At 41.9% G+C, this 20,702-nt stretch overlaps 1 protein-coding gene across 6 annotated transcripts in view; it reads right to left on the minus strand.

Annotated features, from left to right (window-relative positions):
* The window catches only part of LOC115586300 (voltage-dependent calcium channel subunit alpha-2/delta-4-like), a 107,465-nt gene that overhangs the window by 32,235 nt on the left and 54,528 nt on the right, over positions 1–20,702 (minus strand). For 4 of the 6 annotated variants that reach the window (XM_030425215.1, XM_030425214.1, XM_030425211.1 and 1 more), the window contains 25 exons: positions 17,973–18,089; positions 17,253–17,312; positions 16,151–16,313; positions 15,887–16,018; positions 13,696–13,756; positions 12,170–12,320; positions 11,703–11,777; positions 10,482–10,571; positions 9,506–9,619; positions 9,119–9,197; positions 8,779–8,915; positions 8,516–8,533; positions 6,976–7,053; positions 6,667–6,747; positions 6,414–6,488; positions 6,116–6,202; positions 4,918–4,989; positions 4,240–4,301; positions 3,460–3,527; positions 3,155–3,200; positions 2,030–2,127; positions 1,782–1,872; positions 1,454–1,546; positions 1,058–1,179; positions 901–969 (listed from right to left, as the gene is read on the minus strand). In XM_030425215.1, the coding sequence (XP_030281075.1) occupies positions 901–969; positions 1,058–1,179; positions 1,454–1,546; positions 1,782–1,872; positions 2,030–2,127; positions 3,155–3,200; positions 3,460–3,527; positions 4,240–4,301; positions 4,918–4,989; positions 6,116–6,202; positions 6,414–6,488; positions 6,667–6,747; positions 6,976–7,053; positions 8,516–8,533; positions 8,779–8,915; positions 9,119–9,197; positions 9,506–9,619; positions 10,482–10,571; positions 11,703–11,777; positions 12,170–12,320; positions 13,696–13,756; positions 15,887–16,018; positions 16,151–16,313; positions 17,253–17,312; positions 17,973–18,002 (2,152 nt within the window). In that variant the 5' untranslated portion in view covers positions 18,003–18,089. The remainder of the gene's footprint in view (positions 1–900; positions 970–1,057; positions 1,180–1,453; positions 1,547–1,781; positions 1,873–2,029; positions 2,128–3,154; positions 3,201–3,459; positions 3,528–4,239; positions 4,302–4,917; positions 4,990–6,115; positions 6,203–6,413; positions 6,489–6,666; positions 6,748–6,975; positions 7,054–8,515; positions 8,534–8,778; positions 8,916–9,118; positions 9,198–9,505; positions 9,620–10,481; positions 10,572–11,702; positions 11,778–12,169; positions 12,321–13,695; positions 13,757–15,886; positions 16,019–16,150; positions 16,314–17,252; positions 17,313–17,972; positions 18,090–20,702) is intronic. The other 2 variants (XM_030425213.1, XM_030425210.1) reach the window with 1 other exon arrangement.

Raw genomic sequence — 20,702 nt, forward strand, 5'->3', positions numbered from 1 at the left:
GACGTGTTCTTGGATCAAGACAAACAACACAATCATGTTTTTCTCACTTCAGGTCAAGTCAAGAAATCCTGCTGAAATCCAGGTAGAGCTGAGGAATACTGATTAAACTCATCAGCTCTCTGGACGAAGAGACATTTAAATCTACTCGACTTCAGCTTTATCTTTTAAAACAAACTAAAAAAGAACTCACACGGTCATCCATTTATTTTCTAAAACGTTAAGGACTTGCTTTAATTGATTTTCCTCATCGCTTTATAAATCTGACTGAACGACTTTCCATCACAGTAACATCAAAGTCTCTGCAGGGATTAGTATCAACGCACTGCGACTCGGGAGGAAAAAGACCTTCGTTCTTCCTCCTGACACAACAGATTCCTCAAGTACTCAATAAGAGAAAGGTAACGTGTACTGAAGGCTCGACCAACAGGCTCGCACAACGCGTCATCTCTTTAATCCGAGTATTACAACATACAAAGTGTCACCTGCTGAATAATCCAAGACGACGACAACAACTCCAAAGTCATGCTTGAATGCACCTTCCTCTAGATCCGGTATCTGCAGGGTTTACCCAGGTACATTTAAGACTAATCTTTTAAAAACCACATAGAACAGCAATTAAATAACTGTTTCACAGTCACACCAGCCAAAGTCTGACAGTTTGTAGAAGATGGGTGTGAAGTCTGGGATCATTTATTATAATATAACACAACATCATGTCGTATTTAACAATAATTTTCTGCGATCAGCCAACAGTTGATGTAAAATGAGCCAATAAGGGAAAAAATAAAACAGCCTCAACATCCCAGAGGTCCCACAGATAAGATAAATATTCCAATGTCGCATTTGAAAAGATTTCCCAGTTTAAATGTTTTGAATGAGAGCAGCAGCAGAGCGACTCACCTCCAGCCATGGCCGTCTTTCCTCCCGATGACACCGTCACTGATGTTGTTGCTATGATGAACTTCACTCCTGTGGAGAGAAGATAAAACTCAGGATCAGCTCATTAGGAACAACTCTAATCAAATGAAAGAGTCGTCGAGCTGCTGAGCAGACCGACCTTTGTCGTTGACGGGGTAGTAGAAGAAGCTTCCAGGCGTGTTTTCCACGGCCAGGCGGTACCACAGAGGGAAGTGATCGACGGTGAACAGGTTGTCTTTATCAGCCGGAGTCAGAAACTTTCTGTTGAGTGGAAGTTTAAACTCAGATGAAACTTTGGGCAGACATGAACTAAATTGAATTGTTTTGTTTTATTCCTGCACTGTGACATTGTGGCTCCAGGATCAGAGCTGAGTATCGTCACCGACCGTCTGAATTGTTTGAGGTTCTGCTTTGATTTGATTTCCGATTCGATATCAACTCAGTTCAGCATATTTCAGGGACGATCCCAGTTTTGCCCCTATATGAAAGAGATTCTGAGAGAACTTGTGCTGTAAAGAGAACTTGGAAGCATTACTTTGCCACTCGGGTCTCCACTCCTGCGTATCTTATGAGCCTCATCAGGCCGGAACGAGTCCCGAGGAAGGCCGTCTCCACTCCAGGCTCCACCCTGCAGGACACACGGGACATTGTTCTGCTTTGAGTACGTTTCCTGATTATACTTACAGAATTTTACTTGAGTAATATTTACAACACAAAACTTGAACTTTCAGTGTGACATGAGCACTTTAACTGAGGTAAACAATCTGAATACTTCCTTTAACTCACGTCTCGGGTGTTTCTATTTTGGGTGAACGGAGCCTTTATTTCTTCTTATATAAAAAAAAAAGTATGTCAGATCTCACCTGTCATTGAGCATCAGGGCGTTCCAGTACGCTTCCAGTGGAGCCGTTACCACGGCGTCAAACAGCGTCTGCTGCAGCAACATCTCGTCACCTAGGCAACGGACAGACCAGGTCAAACAGGCCAAATTAACGCTCATCATCAGATTCCCATTCTGTCCTTTCCCAAAGACAGTAAATCAACATAAGTCATTAAAGAGGAGTTGATATGAAGCCAGTGTGAACACAAATGTTTGGAGTAGTAAACCTACACTCGAGGTCGGGCTCCTTCCCCAGCAGGTAGCGGATGGCGGCCTGAAGCTGCGTGTACTTTCGGTGGGCGGGGTCGATGTCCGTCTCACAGTAAGTCCTGAGGAAAAGAGGTTTGTCAGCGCAGGACGAACTGCTACACAGAATCCTGTGTGTAATAAGTTTTGAGCTGATTCTCAAAGTTTCAAGGAAAAAAACACAAAATACTTTCACTCTGATTTCAGGGATAAAGAAAAAAGTTGAGTCATGCAGATCCTGACTTCTTCTCTGCACTCATGCCTCAAATCTTCTTTAATTCCATCACTTGAATCTGATTCTACTAACCGCAGTATCACCAGACCCCCTAAACAAATTGTCTGATTTTTGAAAGAGGCTGCGTGAGGAAAAACTTAAACTTTGTGACATTTTGCCACAACAAATTCCAAATCACTGTGTCCTTGTTGTAAATTCAGCATTAAATCTTTCAGCTGAAGTTGTTTGTCTCCTTGTAAAAAGTGTCAGTTTGTGGCAGCATGTCTGTACCAGCCTGTCTGCTTCTGTGTCTAAAGTGCTAAAGTCTTACCTGCCAACATTGATCAGCTGTTTGAACACACTGTTTACACTGATTTCACCATTTACACTCCATTTATGAAAGAAGAAACATGTTATTGATCTAAACATGTCACATGTTACAAAGACACTAAACAGTAACAATATAGGCTCCTTCTTTGTCCCCGTGGAGAAAGTCCCCAGACTCCCTTAACAAATGTGTCAGTTTAGTGAGTTGGAGACACTTTATAAACTCTGTGAAACTCTGTCTCTGACTCATTCTGCATTATTTGGACCTTCTTGTTCATTCAGCAAATGTTCTACATGAACTTCTTTCTGTCTTTGTGTTAAACACATTGTGTCTGTTGGTTCCAGTGATGGACGGGTTTATCTGCATATAGAGCGAGACGTGAGATCTGATCAGAAGAGGTTACACAGGACAGATGTTTACAAAAGTTCAGAACTGCCTTTGGGACTCCCAAACCACCAAGATGACTTAAGTAGCCTGAAAACTCTTCTGCTGATTTATTTGACTCATCCGAGAATTGCTGAGTCCTGCAGAAATCTACAGCCTCTAATATCAGTTCCTGCTCACGTACCACTCAGTGGCGATGCTGAGGTCCGGGGAGGTCAGATCATGCAGGCCTGCAGAGTAAGATAAAACACACTGAAGTTACTTCAAATGAAAACAGACAACTTCCCTTCAGTCTGAGGAGCTGCTGTGGAGATGTGGTTGATTCATGTGTATGAGGTTTGACTTTTCTACGCATGAATAAGCACAAACATGACACACACTGGGGTTTAGGGTGTTGATGTCTATGTTGTTTTTTTTCTAACCAGCTGCAGCATCTGATACACCAGGTGATTTAAGGTCTGTGCAGCAGGGAATTGTGGGAAATCCTACCTTCCTCCACAGACACATTTCCCACGAACATCAGGCTGCCGTGACCCCTCGTCAGCACCATGCCGAAGCTGCAGAGACACAGAGAGAAACCTGTGAACGCTGATCGCATTGCTACTGTTAGTCATATTCAATGTAAAATGCTGCCCTCTAGTGGCCAAAGCACACAGATACAATTAGATGTACAGACTTTAAAAACAAAGACGTCACAGTGCAGGGCCTGTCCATGAAGATGACAGAGACCGGCTGATATACTGGATTTATCATGGGACCATTATATATCCTGATGTAAATATCTTTAAAAATGAGACTAAGACGTCACTGAGTTGAACATTTAAATTCAGTTTGATCTTCATCAACTCATCAGGGAAATTAGTTAAAAACAAGCCAAGTTGCTCTTCAGGTTGGCGGCATTGCCATTAAATAATATAACAATATTTTTAGGTAAATATCAAGATCTATGATATATTCTTGAATATTCTGAAATCATCTCAAGAGCACTTCATAAATGTTTGTTTTCATACTCATGGAAAAAATATATACTTTTGTTTACAGTTTGTGTTATTACCTCATTAATATTAAACATACTAGTTTATTCTATATAAATATTACACTTCTGAGTTTGAATTTCTTCTCCAAAACTACATGAAGTCCCTTTATACCGGACAGGTTGATAAAGAAGTTATACAAGCAGAAACAGATGAGATGAAATATCAGTTTGACATCTTTAAAAACGCATTTAAAATCTTTGTAAAAGGCCTGACGGACAAACAACTGATTTACCTGAAAGGTGTCTCATCAATGTTTGTGTAGAAGTAATTGTTGGTGAGGTAAAGAGGTCGTTTCTGTTGGAGGAGAACAGGAACATCTTAACTGTTCAGTCGTTAATGAAACATCCGGTCAACAACTGAAAGCAGCTTGTTGCGTTTGTATTTTCATTCAGTCTGATCACAGATGAGATCTCAGAATACTAAGTCTCATCTTTGACTTCAGTCTCATTACAAAACACTGACTGTTAGCCTTAACTGTTAGCTAGTCAACTGGCCAGCAGTCTGATCTAATAAATACTGATGTCAAAGATAAAATGCTAATGCTAGCCTCAGCTAGCTTCTTTAACTAACATGACTGATGGTATTTAAAAAGCACAACCAGAACACCTCCTCTGCTTTGAAATAAATAGATAACTTAACAAAAACATTACTGCCATCTACTGAATCTACAGATCTGTCCTGATACCATACAATATAATATAAAGTACATCATGTACCATCAGGGTAACCTACATGAATCACTCCTGGTGTGGTAAAGACAGAATGACATCCCTCGATCAATAAAAAACAATGAATAAAAATGAAGCGTTTGTTTACAGTAACTCTACTTTATCTAATACAGGAGTGTATCATTCCTACTTGAAGATGAAAACACATTATTCATATCGTGTACACATACTGATTCACTCACCCCTTTATCCACTGAAGCTCTGACGTTCAGGCTGGTGCTGCCAGTCTGTCCCTTCACCATGGCCGTTCTCAGCTGTGAGGAAACAACAAGTTTAAAACAAAGTTAAAGGAGTTTCTTCTCCGTATGCTGGGTTCAAACAACGTGATATTTCTGTCGGTGAGGATGATCACGAGTTATCAGAAATGGAGATGGACAGTCGGTTTGGAGCAGCGTCAGCAGTAATGAGGCTGTTTCTTTAGAGATGGGACATCCAGAGGGAGCTCAGAGTCGAGCCTCTGCTCAGGTGGATCCAAGTCTGATTAGGATGGACTGCCTTCCTTCAGAGGTTCTCCGGGCACATCCAACTGGGAAAAGTCCTTTGAGGAGATCCAGAACTCACTGGAGGGATTATATATCTCATCTGGCCTGGGAACGCCTCGGTTCCCCCAGGAAGAGCTGGGAAGAGTTGCTGGGGAGGGGAATGCCCCGCTTAGCATGCTGCCATGGCAACCAGACCCCGGATAAGTGGAAGAAAATGGCTGGCTGGTAAACACGAGACTACACGCTGGTCCCGATCACAGCTCATTGTCTTTTCATAACCTGATAACCACACGATGTCATCAGGTGGGAGGAGCTAGAGATCGACTTCCAGGAACACGGAAATAAACAAACATGGCATCTGCAGCCGTGTGTTTGATAATGGCTGCCAGGAGAAGAAGAAATTATAACGACTCTGACCTTTACTGTTTCTCTCACTCCTATTCCACTTCAGCATGTTGACAGTTTTAGAGGCTCTGTGTTCTTATTCAGTCAACGTCAACAAACACATAGAAGTAAAAATAAATTGGTCCTGCTCGTCTCTGTCAGGACGCTGTGAGGCCTCCAGATGCAGCGATGTTGTCATCCACCATGATTTACTACACGGGATAAAACTGTCAATTATCGTGTGCAATGCCATTTTTTGTTCCTGACGACCTGCTTATGTCCAGTTGGATCATTATCGGGCTGATATCGTGTTGTCTGAGCCTGGTTTAACACTACACAGGTAGATTACAAGATGTGGACGGTTTCAGTCCAACACTGAAACACTGAAACACTGTTCATCCACTACACCAAATCTGAGATTCATCCAGTGATCTCAGAAAAATATTTACAATTCTAACCTCAAATAATGTGTGTGTGTGTGTGTGTGTGTGTGTGTGTGTGTGTGTGTGGTTACCCTCTCCTCCGTATCCTCCCACTCCACCTCACCCAGATCCACACTGTTGTAGTTCGGCTTCGGCTTCAGTTTCTTTCCATCTTTATACTGTCAGACAGAGGACACACTGTTACTGTGTGTGTGTGAGTGTGTGTGTGTGTGTGTCAGTGGTGAAATACTGTACAACTGTCCTTATAAATACTTAATACGCTCTAATGTACCCTTCAGTACACCTCTTACTTTAAATAGAGGTGCAGTGAATCAGAGCTGCTGCAGCTCGGGACAAACACGTCCTCTGCAGTAACAAGCTGGGACTCACCAGAGGTCGAAGGTCAGGGTGAGCCAGGATGTAGCCGTTATTAGTGATGAGGAAGGCGTAGCCGTGAGCTCCCAGCTGTGGAGGAGGAAGAAGAAGAAGAAGAAGAAGAAGAAACACATGAAAGGAGTGATGACATTTATAGCTTTTATTGTGAAATCTGACATCTCATCTTTCAGTCTGAATTAAAACAGGAAATTGAGTGAAAATTATTCAAACATTGCCATGATCAGCCCCCCCACAGGCCTGAGCTCACCATGTATCTGGGTGCCAGCTTCATCACCTCCATCAGGGGGATGTCAGAGCCAACCACACCCAGCAGGATCCCATGGGACAGCTGGAGAGACCGGCAGAAGCGTCAAAACAAGGCACCAAAATACTACTTTTTGACGTACAGTACAGTGTGATATAGTGTTTGTGACGTGAGGTACAATTAAAAATATAACAGCAACATTTATAGTCACAAAAACTTTGATCTGCTGAGATATTTATGCCACCAGCTGATCTCCATTTTAACATTAGCAACACACGTATTTGTTGTTTATGAATGTGAGTGGACGCTGACCGTTTCCTTCTTCTTGCTGAAGACCGGCATGGCCACCGAGGTCATCAGCAGCAGACTCTGAGCCTTCGTGTTGAAGAGCTGACACACAACAGAACATTCAACACACACTCCGGTCATTTTTATATAAACACACACACACAAGTAGGAAATGATGGATCAAGGAAAAGATTTTTTTAAATAGGTTGAATTTAAAATGAACGTCCGGGGATGTGAGGAGTCCTTTACTGTCGTAGTCTCATAATTTTGTCTGTATTTGTTTTAAATCTTAGTCTTTGTCTGTTGTATATTCTGTATCTGAGGTACTGTGATGAACTGCAGGTGGAGCTGTAGCTCTGCGTCAATATAAAAACACCCTGCTGGTAACAAAAACTCCGTCACTACAGTCCAAACAATCTGTTCCCAACATGAGGGACACATTAATATATGTTCACAGAATTTTACCTCATTTATTCAACTGGTTATTTATTTCAGTGATTTTAAATCTTAAGTCCTGATTAGTGGAGCCTTTATGAAGTTTGTCATGTTGTTTGTCTATTGTCAGTGTTGTTGTAAAATGTGTGGAAGGATGGATGCCTCTTCATGTTCTGCAAATCAAACCTTCTTCCAAGTACAAATAAAGTTAGCTGAGCCTCGTGGACAGATCGTCTGTACTGTTGTTCCTTAAAGAAACACTTCAGATGTTCTGAATAACAGTCAATAGTGACGGTATGTAAGTATATTTACTCAAATATTGTACTTCTGTACAATTCTGAAGCACTCTGAGTTACTGAGGAACTTGAGTATTTTGATTTTCTGTGACTTTATACTTTCACTCCACTACATTTTGGAGGAGATGACTGTATTTAGTACTAAATTTACTTGATTTATGAAGTTACTAGTAGCCCAGAACATCACTGGTATCATCCTCAGAGCCCGAAGACAAAACCCAGCCAGCCACAGTCTGTTCAGCCTGCAGTCAAGTATCTGCTGCCGTACAACCAGAACACAGAGCAGCTTCAGAAATTAATTAATCACGTTACTTGTAGTTACATTACACTGCAGATTACCTGCTACACCACAGCCAAAGTAGCGCATTTTAAAATTAATCTATTTCAATTGCAATCGGACCTGAAGTATAGAGTGTTTACTCTACACTTTCATTATTCGAGTAATGTTCATAAGTCGACTTTTACTGCAGGAACATTTTTACAATTCTTCACTTTTACTCCAATCTGACTTTTGGGTAATTTTCTAAACACTATTTGTGGAATGTGTTACAAAAGCTTCAAAGGATTTTATTTTACTGTTGTGACGCAGCAGAAGTAATATTTAGGTGAACACACGTCTCGTCTCTCTTTGTCTTTCTCCTCGTCTGTCAGTCTCGTCAGTCTTTGTCCTGCCTACTTTTTAAACTGTTCGATTAATTGTGAAGTAAAACCACAAACATTTATCTCGATATTCAAACCAGATTCAAGGAGTCTGAAGGAGTCTAGGGCCAAACATGTTAACTACATTAACTGTGGATCCAAAACTACAACTTCTTCTTCTACTCCTTCTTTACCTCTTTGGTGTTGGGAAGCTGCCGGAGCGATGGAGGGAAAGGCCCAGAGGATCAATGGAGAATGAGCCAAAACACAGGGAGGAAGCAGACAGATGAAGTGAAGTGGCAATGATGATGATGATGATGACGTATGTGGACTAAAGGAGCAGTTCACCACAAATGAAAACCACTTCATGTCTGTTCAAATTAAGACAGATGCTTAAAATATGACAATAAATGATGAGCCGCTCCTTTAAGCTCTGTGATTGGTCGGTTCGGCTCACCACAGTGTCCATGTAGGCTTCCGTCCAAGCTGATGTCGTGTCGTGGGTTGATTGACCATCGGTCGGCCTGAGCACGTGAAGGTACTCCATGACGTTCTCCTGCACGTCGGCCAGCGTGGAGATGTGTGTGTAGTAACCTGAGAACACACAGAAACACACAGTGGTGAGTGCAGGTAGAACAACAGGTGAGCACACACACACACACACACACACGCATACACACCACACCACACCACCCACACACACACACACACACCACACACACACACACACACACACACACACACCACACACCACACACACACACACACACACACACCACACACACAACACAGCTGACCTTTGTTGTTGCAGGCGATCCACTTGGTGTTTTGAGCGAAGGTCATCTCTCTGCCGATCAGGTAGGTGAAGACTCGCACCTGAACAGAGAAACACACCTGTTCACACCTGTTCACACCTGTTCACACCTGTTGCTGGTGCTGCACAGACCGGATCGCTCTTTGACCTCAGAGAACAACTACAACAACACTGTGCTTATTCATTAACTTAATCTATGACGGAGATGTGAAACAGAAATGGTGATCGAGACAGAACAGCAGCGGGGAAGTGAGGTTTACAGTGAACCGATCTAAACGCTGATGGTGTCATTATTCCATTAAACAGTTCTCTTCGTGCTGAGGAGGGTCGGGCACTTCTCTACTGCGTCTAGTCTCAGCTCGGTTCTCACCCTGCGCTCAGGCCAGTTGAACTCTTCGAAGACGGACTCGAAGTCCTCCATGGCTCCGTCCGTGATCAGCATGATGGCCTGGTTACACATGCTGCCCTGACCGTTCGCCCTCGCCTGCACACACACACGCACACACACACACACACACACACACACACACACACACACACACACACACACACACACACACACACAGAAAAACCTTTTACCAAACTTCTAAGACTCAGCTATACTCTGCTGTTCTTCATGCATAACTGATGACTTATTTGTTATTGATCTGAGTTTGTGTCAGTGCTGGATTACTGGCAAAGCAAAGCAGGGACAACGGCGGCGTCCCAAATCCGCCTGGTTCACTGTGTGTCACGTTTTAAAAGCTTCAAAACTGAACAAATACTATAATAATATCATATACATGGCACATCTAAAGGCTGAAGACTAACGGCTTTAAAACATCCTGCAGGAGTCAACCGCAACAACAAAACATTCTGAAATTATTTAGAGATTCAAGGCAGCATTATGAAATTCAAACTGATTATTTGAGTATTTACAATATTAATGAGGTATTGATACAAACTCAGAAATATGTTTTTTTTCCATGAGTGAATAAACGAGCTGTTCTCAGAGGAAAATAAGGTCCCAGAACACTGCTTGTAGATAGAAAGGTGGCAGGGTCCGCCAGGGTATTCAGCTAGTTTAGTCATCAAAATATCAGAGAGATTTTTCTCTTCGGATTAAAATGTCTTCCTGACTGTTTTCTTATTTTATCTTGTGGAATATAAACTTTTATTACTTCTCAGTATCTTTGTATACGACATCTTTTCTCTTCGTTGCTCCTTTTAAATGTTTAAATCGTAAATCTATAGTGTTTTTGTATTTCATCCTTCTGTTACTGAAATCTGTGCGTTCAGGATTTGTTTTATTTTAACTTATCTTGTTTATTGAAGAATCCATCTGGTGATTATTAAAAGACCCAAACCTCATTGAGGATTTTGAAGGCTTCCTTCATCGCGTTCTTGATCTTCGCTTCTCCTTTAACGTGCAGCTCGTCCACCAGAATCTTAAAGTGCTGCGAGAGAACGAGACAGAAAGAGAAGTTGTCATCATGAACAGATCGTAATGTGAAGACATGAAGATGGTTTTATGTCAAGATTTTAAGATTGTTGCAGAATTGGCATGACTATATGAAAAACATGAAGGCTGAAGCATTTCTCTAAGAATGGGTGTCACAACAATTTAACTACGACACTTTGTTGCTTTGCAGCATTAAGGGAGTTTTTTTAACACCTGATCACGGGACTGCAGCAAAGCACTTCAGCCAAGTATTGATTATTAATTGTTATGCATGTCTAAGTTCTATACTGTACATAAATATATTACATAAATGAAAAGAGCTTTCATTTCCCCGTTACATTTTTCGCTTCCTGTTTCCAGATTTAATCAAAATTGCAGATGCTTGTTCCTGAATTTTGGGAGGAACTTTTCCCAGAGAGGATTCAGTTTGGGTCACTGACTGAGGACGTGCTGTGCTGTGTTCCGATATTCATACTTCCATGAGTACACTTAAACGTAGCACACTATCCGCACTTACTAAGTACGCAGATTTCAGCAGGTGAGTGTTGTTCCAAATCTAATACTCTGTGGTGCCCTTACCGGAAATTATGATCGCGACAGCCGCTGCGGCTCGTCACCCGCCAAAAACATCCCGCTTTGAACAGTGAACATAAGACATCTACGACTTTACTTTTTAACAATTACACTCCTACAATCCTGCAGTATGGCTCCGCTGCAGGCGCTGTTGTCTCAGTAGCTAAAAAAAAAACGAAAACTTTTCGCCGCGATCGATATCGGAACACCCTAAGTACTCAAACTAAATATAGTAAGTACGGGAAGTATGAATATTGGAACACGGCACTGCTCTTTTGACAGCCATGTTTTCTTACATCTGCCTGTCAGAATTCTAGAATTAACCCTTTAACCAATCTGGATAAAACGTCTCCACTGTCTGAGTGGCTGAACTCATATTGGTCCTTTAAACACACACAGCTTCACGCCGATGTCAGTCCAAGAAGTAGGCCAAGAGGTTGATCTGATGATGGCATTAAGGGGAATCCTGCATGTGTGTGTGTGTGTGTGTGTTGACAGCAAAGACGCCGTGTCAGCTCTTTAAACCTCCATGAAGCAGATAATTAGATCTTACCTCTCTGTTGTCCAAGTCAGCCTGGACCAGAGTCCCTCTGAAGCACGGCTCCACGTAGCGAACGTAGTCCGTGTACTGCACACAGGAGGAGACGGGTTCACAAGCAGGACTACAAAACTACCAGTGCATGTAATGTAGTGCTGGAATGTAAATAAGTAGAAGCTCAAACTGAACTTTTATTTCACTTCACTACATTACTCTGACAGCTGCAGTTACTTGATGAATCTTTAAGGTTTTTGTACACAAATGTGAAGATTTGCTGCTTTTCCTTTGAATGTTTGAAGGATTTGATTGTATTTGTAACTATGTTGAGGTTTGGACCAAACAATCAATCAATTAACGAAGAAAATAATCAGAGATGGACGGACACGCAGAAAGACAACCTGAGAACATGAACATGAACACATGAATGTAACACTGTGTTTGCTTGTTGAAACATGTTTGTGTGTGTTTGTGTGTTTTCTCACGGCGATGACGTTGACGAAGTCGTTCTCTCCCAGCGTGTCCAGGATGGTGTTGATGGTGTGTTTGGCGATGGTCATCTTCAGTCCCTTCATGCTGCCGCTGATGTCCACCATGATGATGATGTCTTTGGGAGACGTGGCTGCCTGGATGTACCTGAACACATCACGACACTCACTGATCAGAATTCATACGATGACACAACATTTATTCATTATCCACTTTTTATTGCATTTATTAAGACAGAGAGAAATTCAAAACCTCCGACAATATCAATGATTATAAAAAATAGATAAATAAAGTTATAAAAAGTGATCAGGTACATTTAAAATAAAGAAAAAGTTCAATCAGCATTTTTTTGTGTTTCTAACCTGAACTGCCTTCATGTTATTGATATGAAAATGTTAAAATGTGTCTCTCCTGAGTTGCAGCGTCTCCCAGCAGATGCATGCAGCGGCTTTTCCAGCTCAGCTGCAGTAATGCGGCGTGATGATGCGTTCAGGGACATATGCAGCTCTCTGGTATTATTCAGAAATGCATGAACAGTCACATATGGTGCCATGTGTGCTGCAGTGACCCGGCTAGCTAAGGAGCAGCTTATCGTCTTTTCCAGAGGATCAGGACTCTGGCTGGCCGCTGCTCAGCCGACACACAGCCAGCAGGACGACCGCCTCAGGCCGACTGAAGCTCAGCGGCACACAGGAGTGATTTCCCTTTTTGGACAACTCCCATTTCTCTTGTAATGTGAGAAATAGAGAAACTTCACAAATAAAGTAAACCACAAAAAAAGAGCTGTGAAGTTGTCAGTGTGCTGTTTTTACTGTCAGAGGTGTAACCTGTTGTACGCTGTGATTTGTAGGTTATAAAACATCAGATTAAGAGTCGTTCAGACTTCGTTTACGAGGGTTAACTTGTGATCACAGTTTCTGCTTTTGACATCATGTTTTTTCTTCCCACTTGCTGATTTACGTTCAGCTAGAAACATCCTTTATACCAGAACATCAGTCTTTTTCAACATGCTTAAGATAAACAAATAATGTTAGATGTTATATTCAAAAGAGGAAGAACTTTATGCCCATAATGCCAAACAGAAGTTGCTTTAGTGGTGTTGGCAGCTGTGAGATGGTAGATTGTGGTTGTCTTTTGTTAAACCCATGAATAGACTCAGTTATCAGCACCATGCAGTTGGGCTTCATGTTCCTGTTTCCAGTTCTGCCGGCTGAAACCTTCATCAACAGACTAAATTTAGCAGCCCATCTGTTTACAGCAGAGCAGATAATTACTGAATATAGTTTATATCTGTGAATAAATCTTATTCAGTGGATTCCTTCTAATACAACATGGAATAAAACTAGAAACCAAAACGTAAACATCACAGCGGCGCTAAAGGAAAAGTCAGAGTAGATTCAGTATCTCCATCAGTTTTCATGAGAATCCATCTTTTAATTGTTGACATGTTTGTGAAACTGCAGGACTGACTGACATCACCACGTTATTGTTTACATGTGAGAAGCTGTTTGACTGAACTCACCAATTTCTGTTCCTGCAGTCAAAAGCTGCGACACCGTTGGAGTCTGGAGTCCATTTAATACCTGCGGGAGACACGCAGAGTCAGACACGGCTAAATCATTACAGCATCAACAAACTGAGCAGTTAGACACATTATGTTCTCTGTTTACATCAGAAATCTACAGCAGGTTCATGAAGAGTTTTATGTTGTTTTCTCATTAAATGACATGAAACTGACTTGACATCACAGTTTGGTTGTGTAAGAGCAAAATACATAAATAATAACAAAGTACTTTGATTCTGTGATTCTTGTGTTTACTTTGTAAAAACCAATAATGTCTAAAACTCAAAACTTGTTCTTTTAAGGGTAACTCCACCATTCTTCCACATTAAAGTGTGTTTACAGGTCTCGGGAGCCTTTTGTGGCTCCAGAAGAAGCTGCTAGTAATTTAGAGAAGTAATCCCCAAGAACATGTAAACACACTTTAACATAAAAAAAAAAAAACAATTGACTCACTCTTTAAAGTCCAACTAAAGTCACATTCAGCCAATATAAAAATAATCTGTAAGTGACTTTTAAATGTGTTGTTAATAGCTTTTATATCATAAACATGAAGAATCTGAATAGTTTTCATTCGCAGCCTTTGAGTTGGCATTTCTGTGTTTGTTCATGTGTCGAGGCTTCACCCACACAAACACACAAAGTGAACAAACATGTGCTGGAAACTGTTGTTTATCAGCCACAGGCAGGCCGTGTTCTGTTAGCAGTGGTGCTAAAGAATAAGAACCACACAGTTTAGCATCTGAACTGACCAGAATGGTGTTTGTAGGCGAGCTGATCAGATAATTAGCTCAGATGTTCACAACCTTTTCAATGTTAAAGACCCCTGAAATAACACAAATTAGACCACAGATATCTCAGATATAGGTGTGTGAAACCCCGACTAACACTGCGTGACGCTGAATCCAGCTGCCATTATATATCAGTGAACACAAGCAGGAGACGTCAGCAGCAGCTTTTCTGTAGGAAGCTGTTTAGAATGTGCAGCTCTTTTGTTTTTCAGCTGCAGTTTGGCTCTGGTGGTGTCATGACCACTTCATGTAAATACAGTATGGTTTAAGTGAACGCCCCCATTTTAAGGTTCTTTTTCCAAAGACATACCGAAATTAAAAGCATGACAGCTCCCACACAGTTTGAGACTCAGGGATGTGCTTGGTACCAGTGGAAAGGTAACACCCTAACACCCAAGTTTTTTCTAGAAGTGTAAGTGTGATTCTATGACATACTGACAGAGTTACAGAGGTTGGAACACAGGTTTTGGTTTCCGTCCAATTCAAATGTCAATAAACTGACTAAGATATAAGGGTTCAGGTATGTCTATGGACACAGCAGACACAATGAGGCCACAGCCACAGGTCTCAGCTTGCTACACTCAAAATTTGAAGTCAAAAGACTAAAAAATTGATTATTCACAAGTTTTTTTCTAAAGGCATGTCTGTGCGTTTAGCTTGGGTCCTTTTTTTCCAAGAGTGCCTACTGAAATTCAAAGGCTTATAACTGGAGAACCCCTTTACCTAGAAACATAATCCTGGTCTCAAATGAAAGCTAAGACCCTGCAGGGTTTCTTGCTGGTTTGACACTTGTAGCTAGTTTTGGGTAAAATGACATGGATATTCCCATTCTATGGACTCTTGCCAAACTATGAAAAAAAAACTGTGGCATGACGTTGCAGCTGTGGAAAAAGGGAACACTCTGAAGGTATGTAGGCATTCCTGCTTCCTGCGGTAGAGGACTCTTTTCAATGTTGTGTCATGGTGAGTTTAGAAGGCTATTACATGGTCTGGAAATAACTTTTTTCCTTTGTGTTTGGGCTTAAAATAATCACGACAGTCTCAGCTTTCCAACAGTGAGTATATACTGTTAAGATCTGATGCTTAAAACTATTAGCAAAAAAACTATTCGTTTTTACGAAGGGTGTTCGTTTAGTGAACGGTGTTCCTATGTTGGAACGGTGTTCCTTAAGGGGTTAAAATCAAAAACTGATGGGCTGTATGAAAACAAGCTCTTCATCCAGATACTGTACACGCTGGCTGGTGTCATCATGAAACCAAAGAATTACATGTGTTTCCATACAGGACATCTGACTCACAGAGCAGACATGTTACTTCAGTTTCAGCTGAGAACAAAAACCAGAGATGACTGTGAAACTCACCGGGGTAGATTCTGAAGAACCCGGTGGAGCTGCCGAAGTACTGCCAGGTGAGCGTCGGATCCTTCTGGTAGTTACTGATGAAGACGTCGTTTAACGCCTCAGAGTTATAGATGGCGTTCAGGATGTTTGGATCTGCAGAAACAGAAACACTGAGTCAGATCAGAGAGCAAAGACAAACTGACGTGCACTGAGGAAACAGTCCCGATCGAAGCGGTGCACACGGTTGTTGTGAACATGAGTTTGGGATGTGAAGCGACCTCTGACCTTTGTTGTAGACGTTGGTGGGAACCTGGATGTCGCTCTGCACCACGTTCACCGGCATGTTGTTGAAGTGTTCGTTCTCCTCCAGGGGAAACTCTCCGCCCAGCTCCAGGCTGTTCCCGTCCTCGTCCACCGTGTTGATCATCATGGAGTTGTAATAATCAAACTGACAGGAGACAAGATGAGACACTTTCAGGCAAAATTAAAAGAATAAACTTTTTTAATTTTTTTGATAGAAAACTATGAAAAGGCTGCAGAGTTTTTACATTATGGGAGATTTTTTCAATTTGAGAATAAGTCAGTTTTATTTCTGAAAATAGTTTTTTAAATTTTTTCGGTGTTTGTATTTTCAATGATAAAGGCGTCAGAAACTCCCTGTGGACGTTTATATAACATGAAATAAAATACGTCTTCTTACCGGCTCTGTATAAAGACAAAGCTGAAGTAAACGGTTACATAATATTCAGTCTGAAAGGTCGGAAGTTACATCACATTTTTACACCATTAAACTAACTGACAACATGATGATCATATATTTCAGTGCTTGTATTATTGTTAATAGTAAGCTCTCATGTTTTAAAGAAACAGTTCAGAGGTTGTGGGTTTGTGTCGCACTGTGATGTGATACTGAGTCTTCAAAAGACGGATAGACAGTATCAGACCAGAACCACTGTCTGATTCTGCTTTTTTGTTCTGTACTGAACTCATAACAGTATTACAGTGACACAGCAGTAAATAAATGTTATGTACTTCAGTATCGTCCTGTCATGTTTGGTTTTCCTGTGTGTAGTCGACCCAGTTTCCTCACAGGATCAGTGACGTTTGACCTGGTCTGAATTCAGGTGTCAGCTGAAGCTTTAAAGGTTCAATCTGCCGACTGGCCGGCAGCTAACTCTGATCTACACACAGTGAGCACGCTAATTTTAGCTTTCAGCTGAGGCAGACGAATTACAGATTAGACTGGTGATGGATTATCTAACTTTAGCCGGTTTCATTTCTCTGCAGGTTTCTTCAGGTTACAGTGTAAAGTAGAGTAAATACAAGCTAACAGCTAACACCAAGAACTGTCAGCTGTCAGGTATCAGGACAAAACAAGATCACCAACCTCTAATGTAGCGTTGAAATCATGGTACAGATCAGCATCCTCCGCAGACTCTGCCAACCTCTGAGACAAGATACAGACACAGACAGGGAATAAAAGTCTGTGTGAGTCTAACTGAAGGACATGGAGAGTAAACATGTGTGTCATGTGAAGGGTAATCTGTCTGTGTGAACTGTTAACACCATTAAAAACAATTTCAACTCTGTACAATGAAGTTGTGTCTAATGCATCATCATCATGTTACATAAGAACCAGAGCTGAGAGCGACCACAGCAGTCAAACCCTGCAGCTCCGTTTCCACACAGTTTTGGGTCCATAATTCTGGACATGCGCCCTCAGTGTTTGACACAAGGAAATGCATTTCTTCATGGATAGATAAAAACACCACAACTATCTTAAAAAGGTCCCAAATGCCAGACTGAGCACCACTAGTAGTCGCAGTGGAGACCAAAACAACCTCCGCTGCTCTCAGCAGCAGCAGCAGCAGCAGCAGCTGGTGTGACGCAGAGGAAGCTTCCCCTCAACAGATGCACACAGATGCTTCATGCAGAGGTCAGACGGGCTCTTGATTGGTTTGATGAGACAGAAAATTATCTGAATGGTTTGAACAGTGATGGCAGAATGGAGAGGCTTCAAAAGACTGAGCGGTTTCTGCTGGTCTGTACACTGGTCCATCCATCCTGTACAAACAGGTTTAGACTGAAGACGCCTCCTCGTTCTTACCTTCACTGACTTCATCTTGCTTCCCAACATCCGCTCGATTTCATCCGAGTAATCCTTCACCAAGTCGTCTCCGTTCAGCTCCACGATCTTTACGATGGACTCGACATCCTTCAGTTTCTGAGAGCAGACAAGAACAGATCTGGTTTCAGGGGGACTCCCGAGGCCAAAGCAGGATTTGTACACACTCACTGTTTGTCTCGTCATTATTAAACTGAGTAATGGATCACAGAATATGATTCGTAGCAATGTCTCTCTCCTTTTTTAATCGAGACCAGGTCCTGAAGTGATCTGTTTTACTTCAGGATGTTTCCACACAGAACCTGAACCAGTGAAACCAGGTGAAACCGGTCTGATGTTTTTGGTGCTGTAACGTGGAGCTGTGTGTTTTTGTTTTGTTCACCGCGAGGTTCTCTGAGGTTATCAGGTCACTCTCTCTTGAGCAGCGAGCTGAGAGCGACAGAGCAGTTAGGTTATTTACATCTGAATCCCTCAAATTAACTCGTTCACTAAGACCAATTAATCGAAGCAACCCAGTTACTGAGTGAACACATGAGCAGAGCCAATTATTTAAAGACACCTCAGACGACGACTACAGACTCTGATCTGCATCCATTCATACAAAGAGTCTGTGGACTCTTGAATCCTGGAGTTCGGCATTACAGACATCGGGGTAAACTGTAGTCGGTTAGATTCCATTACTGTTTGCTCACGACTCGAGATAAAGATTTAGAATCACCAACAATCAGTATTTTTATCGGCCATTAGAAACACAGCAGAATGAAGAAAGGGTTTGATTTTGATCAGCTTTACTCCAGCCGATACGATCCTTTAAAACACGCCCAGCTGGACTCCGATTCTCATCCCGAGGGTCGGCTCGGGACATTTCTAGTTGTGGTTGTTTCACATGAATATATTTTCTCACTACAAGAGAGAAACATTAGTGAAACAACTACACAGATCCAGAAAGTCCAAACGTATCGTGGAGACAAAGTGTCTGTGTTGTTGTTTCTAACTAAAGGAGGAGGCTGGTGTTTTTGGAGGCAGACAAACTGCAGGCTGCCTGTGATGAATCTAAATCTGACAGATAAATGGATGAATGTCTAAAATCAGAACAGGCCACAAATCCTGACGCCGGTAAAGAGGGCTCGGTCCTCAATCTGGGCATTACCATGATCCCTGTGTGTGTGTGTGTGTGTGTGTGTGTGTGTGTGTGTGTGTGTGTGTCGGCTGATAAACACACGTAAACATACTGACACAGAGAGACACTATCGCACACTCACAAACAGACGCACACATTTCGCTCTCTGCAGTTTCAGCTGCATTTCATTAGTTTGATGATTATTTTTACTTTTAGAATTACGTCACATAATTTGAGGCTTCACAGAGACGCTAATCCAAAACAAACTGTCATCATGCTTTAATATTTAAAAGGGGAAAAGCAGCTATCATTTTTTGTATTATTATTTTGTCTCGCTGGAAGTGTTTTAATAATCCTACATCTCAACTGAAAGAGTCATATTTAATTCTTTATAGAGCTTTTTTTGTTGTTTTTTTAGTAATGGTGAGTTGAAATCAGTCAAAAAGGAAACAGTCGAAACTGATATGAAGCTCCTGGTTTCACTGGAGGTTGTTTGTCTTTTCTATAATAATTCTTCATCTCTTTCTGACTGATGCTGACGGAAGTTTTGACAACATTTCACAGAAAAATAAAAAATAAAAATACACAGAAGTTATGAAGAAGCATCAGCTGCTGGCAGCAAGCCGCCAATCTGCCCGTCCTTTTTGTGGCTCGGTCTGCGGATTTAGACAGAGGGCAGCAAATTGGGGGTCTGTTTTGGTCGGCCAATTTGCTGCCTCGGAGGGTACACTTATTTCTGCCTTGACTGCTATCTAAATCAGAGGCGTCAATGTGCTGCTGCGTGAGGTGGGCGGAGGTGTCGATGACCTGCACTGTTGTGCGACCAGTTGTGCAGTCAGTCCTTCACTTCATCCGCGGACATCAAGATGAGCAACTGGACAGCCGCTGAGATCCAGGAGATGCTAGCGTCTCCTCGGTCTCTGTAGCTGTCTTCATTGTCCGCTTGATGTTGGAGCAGCAAGCTAGGAACAGTCGCTACTTTCAAATTAAAAGCCCCCCGCTAAGAACCCAGTTCTAAACTCCAATGGGGTGCAATGTAAAGCTCTTATTTTGAAGACAAATTCGTTGTCACTGTTCACAGCCCAACTTCGAGCTTCACGTCACGTCACATGTTTACGCCTACCTCAGAGGAGGCTTTTAGAAAAGGAGGAATATTACGCCTCAGTTTTAGAGAGACAGAGCGGCACATTGCAGCCTTTACCTTGGAGCGAATGTGCCGCCTTTCCTATCTAAAAAAGGGGCTAATGATTCAGGTTTATGGTCTGATTGACGATTCAGTCCGTTTGGTGAGAACGATGGCTCTTGTTACTACACTACCCATGAGCCTCGGCTGCAGATGCTCTGGAGAGGAAGCCAGTCAGAGGAAGTGATTTCAGAACGAGTCCAAAGATTCAGGATGAAAGAGTAAATTAACATTAACGTCCAGTTGTGTAGGACAGAGTACAGAAGCCCTGAGGGGCCAAGTGAGAAGTTTTTCATTCTGCTGATCCATTTTTTTGAATCCTGAATTAAAACATGTTCTTTGTGTTTGTATGTTTATGACTTGTGGTCTGGTGGGAAAAAAAAGTTTATCCAGGATAATCATGATATAA

This window comes from Sparus aurata, chromosome 8 (genome assembly GCF_900880675.1).
Source record: "Sparus aurata chromosome 8, fSpaAur1.1, whole genome shotgun sequence".
Taxonomy (NCBI): domain Eukaryota; kingdom Metazoa; phylum Chordata; class Actinopteri; order Spariformes; family Sparidae; genus Sparus; species Sparus aurata.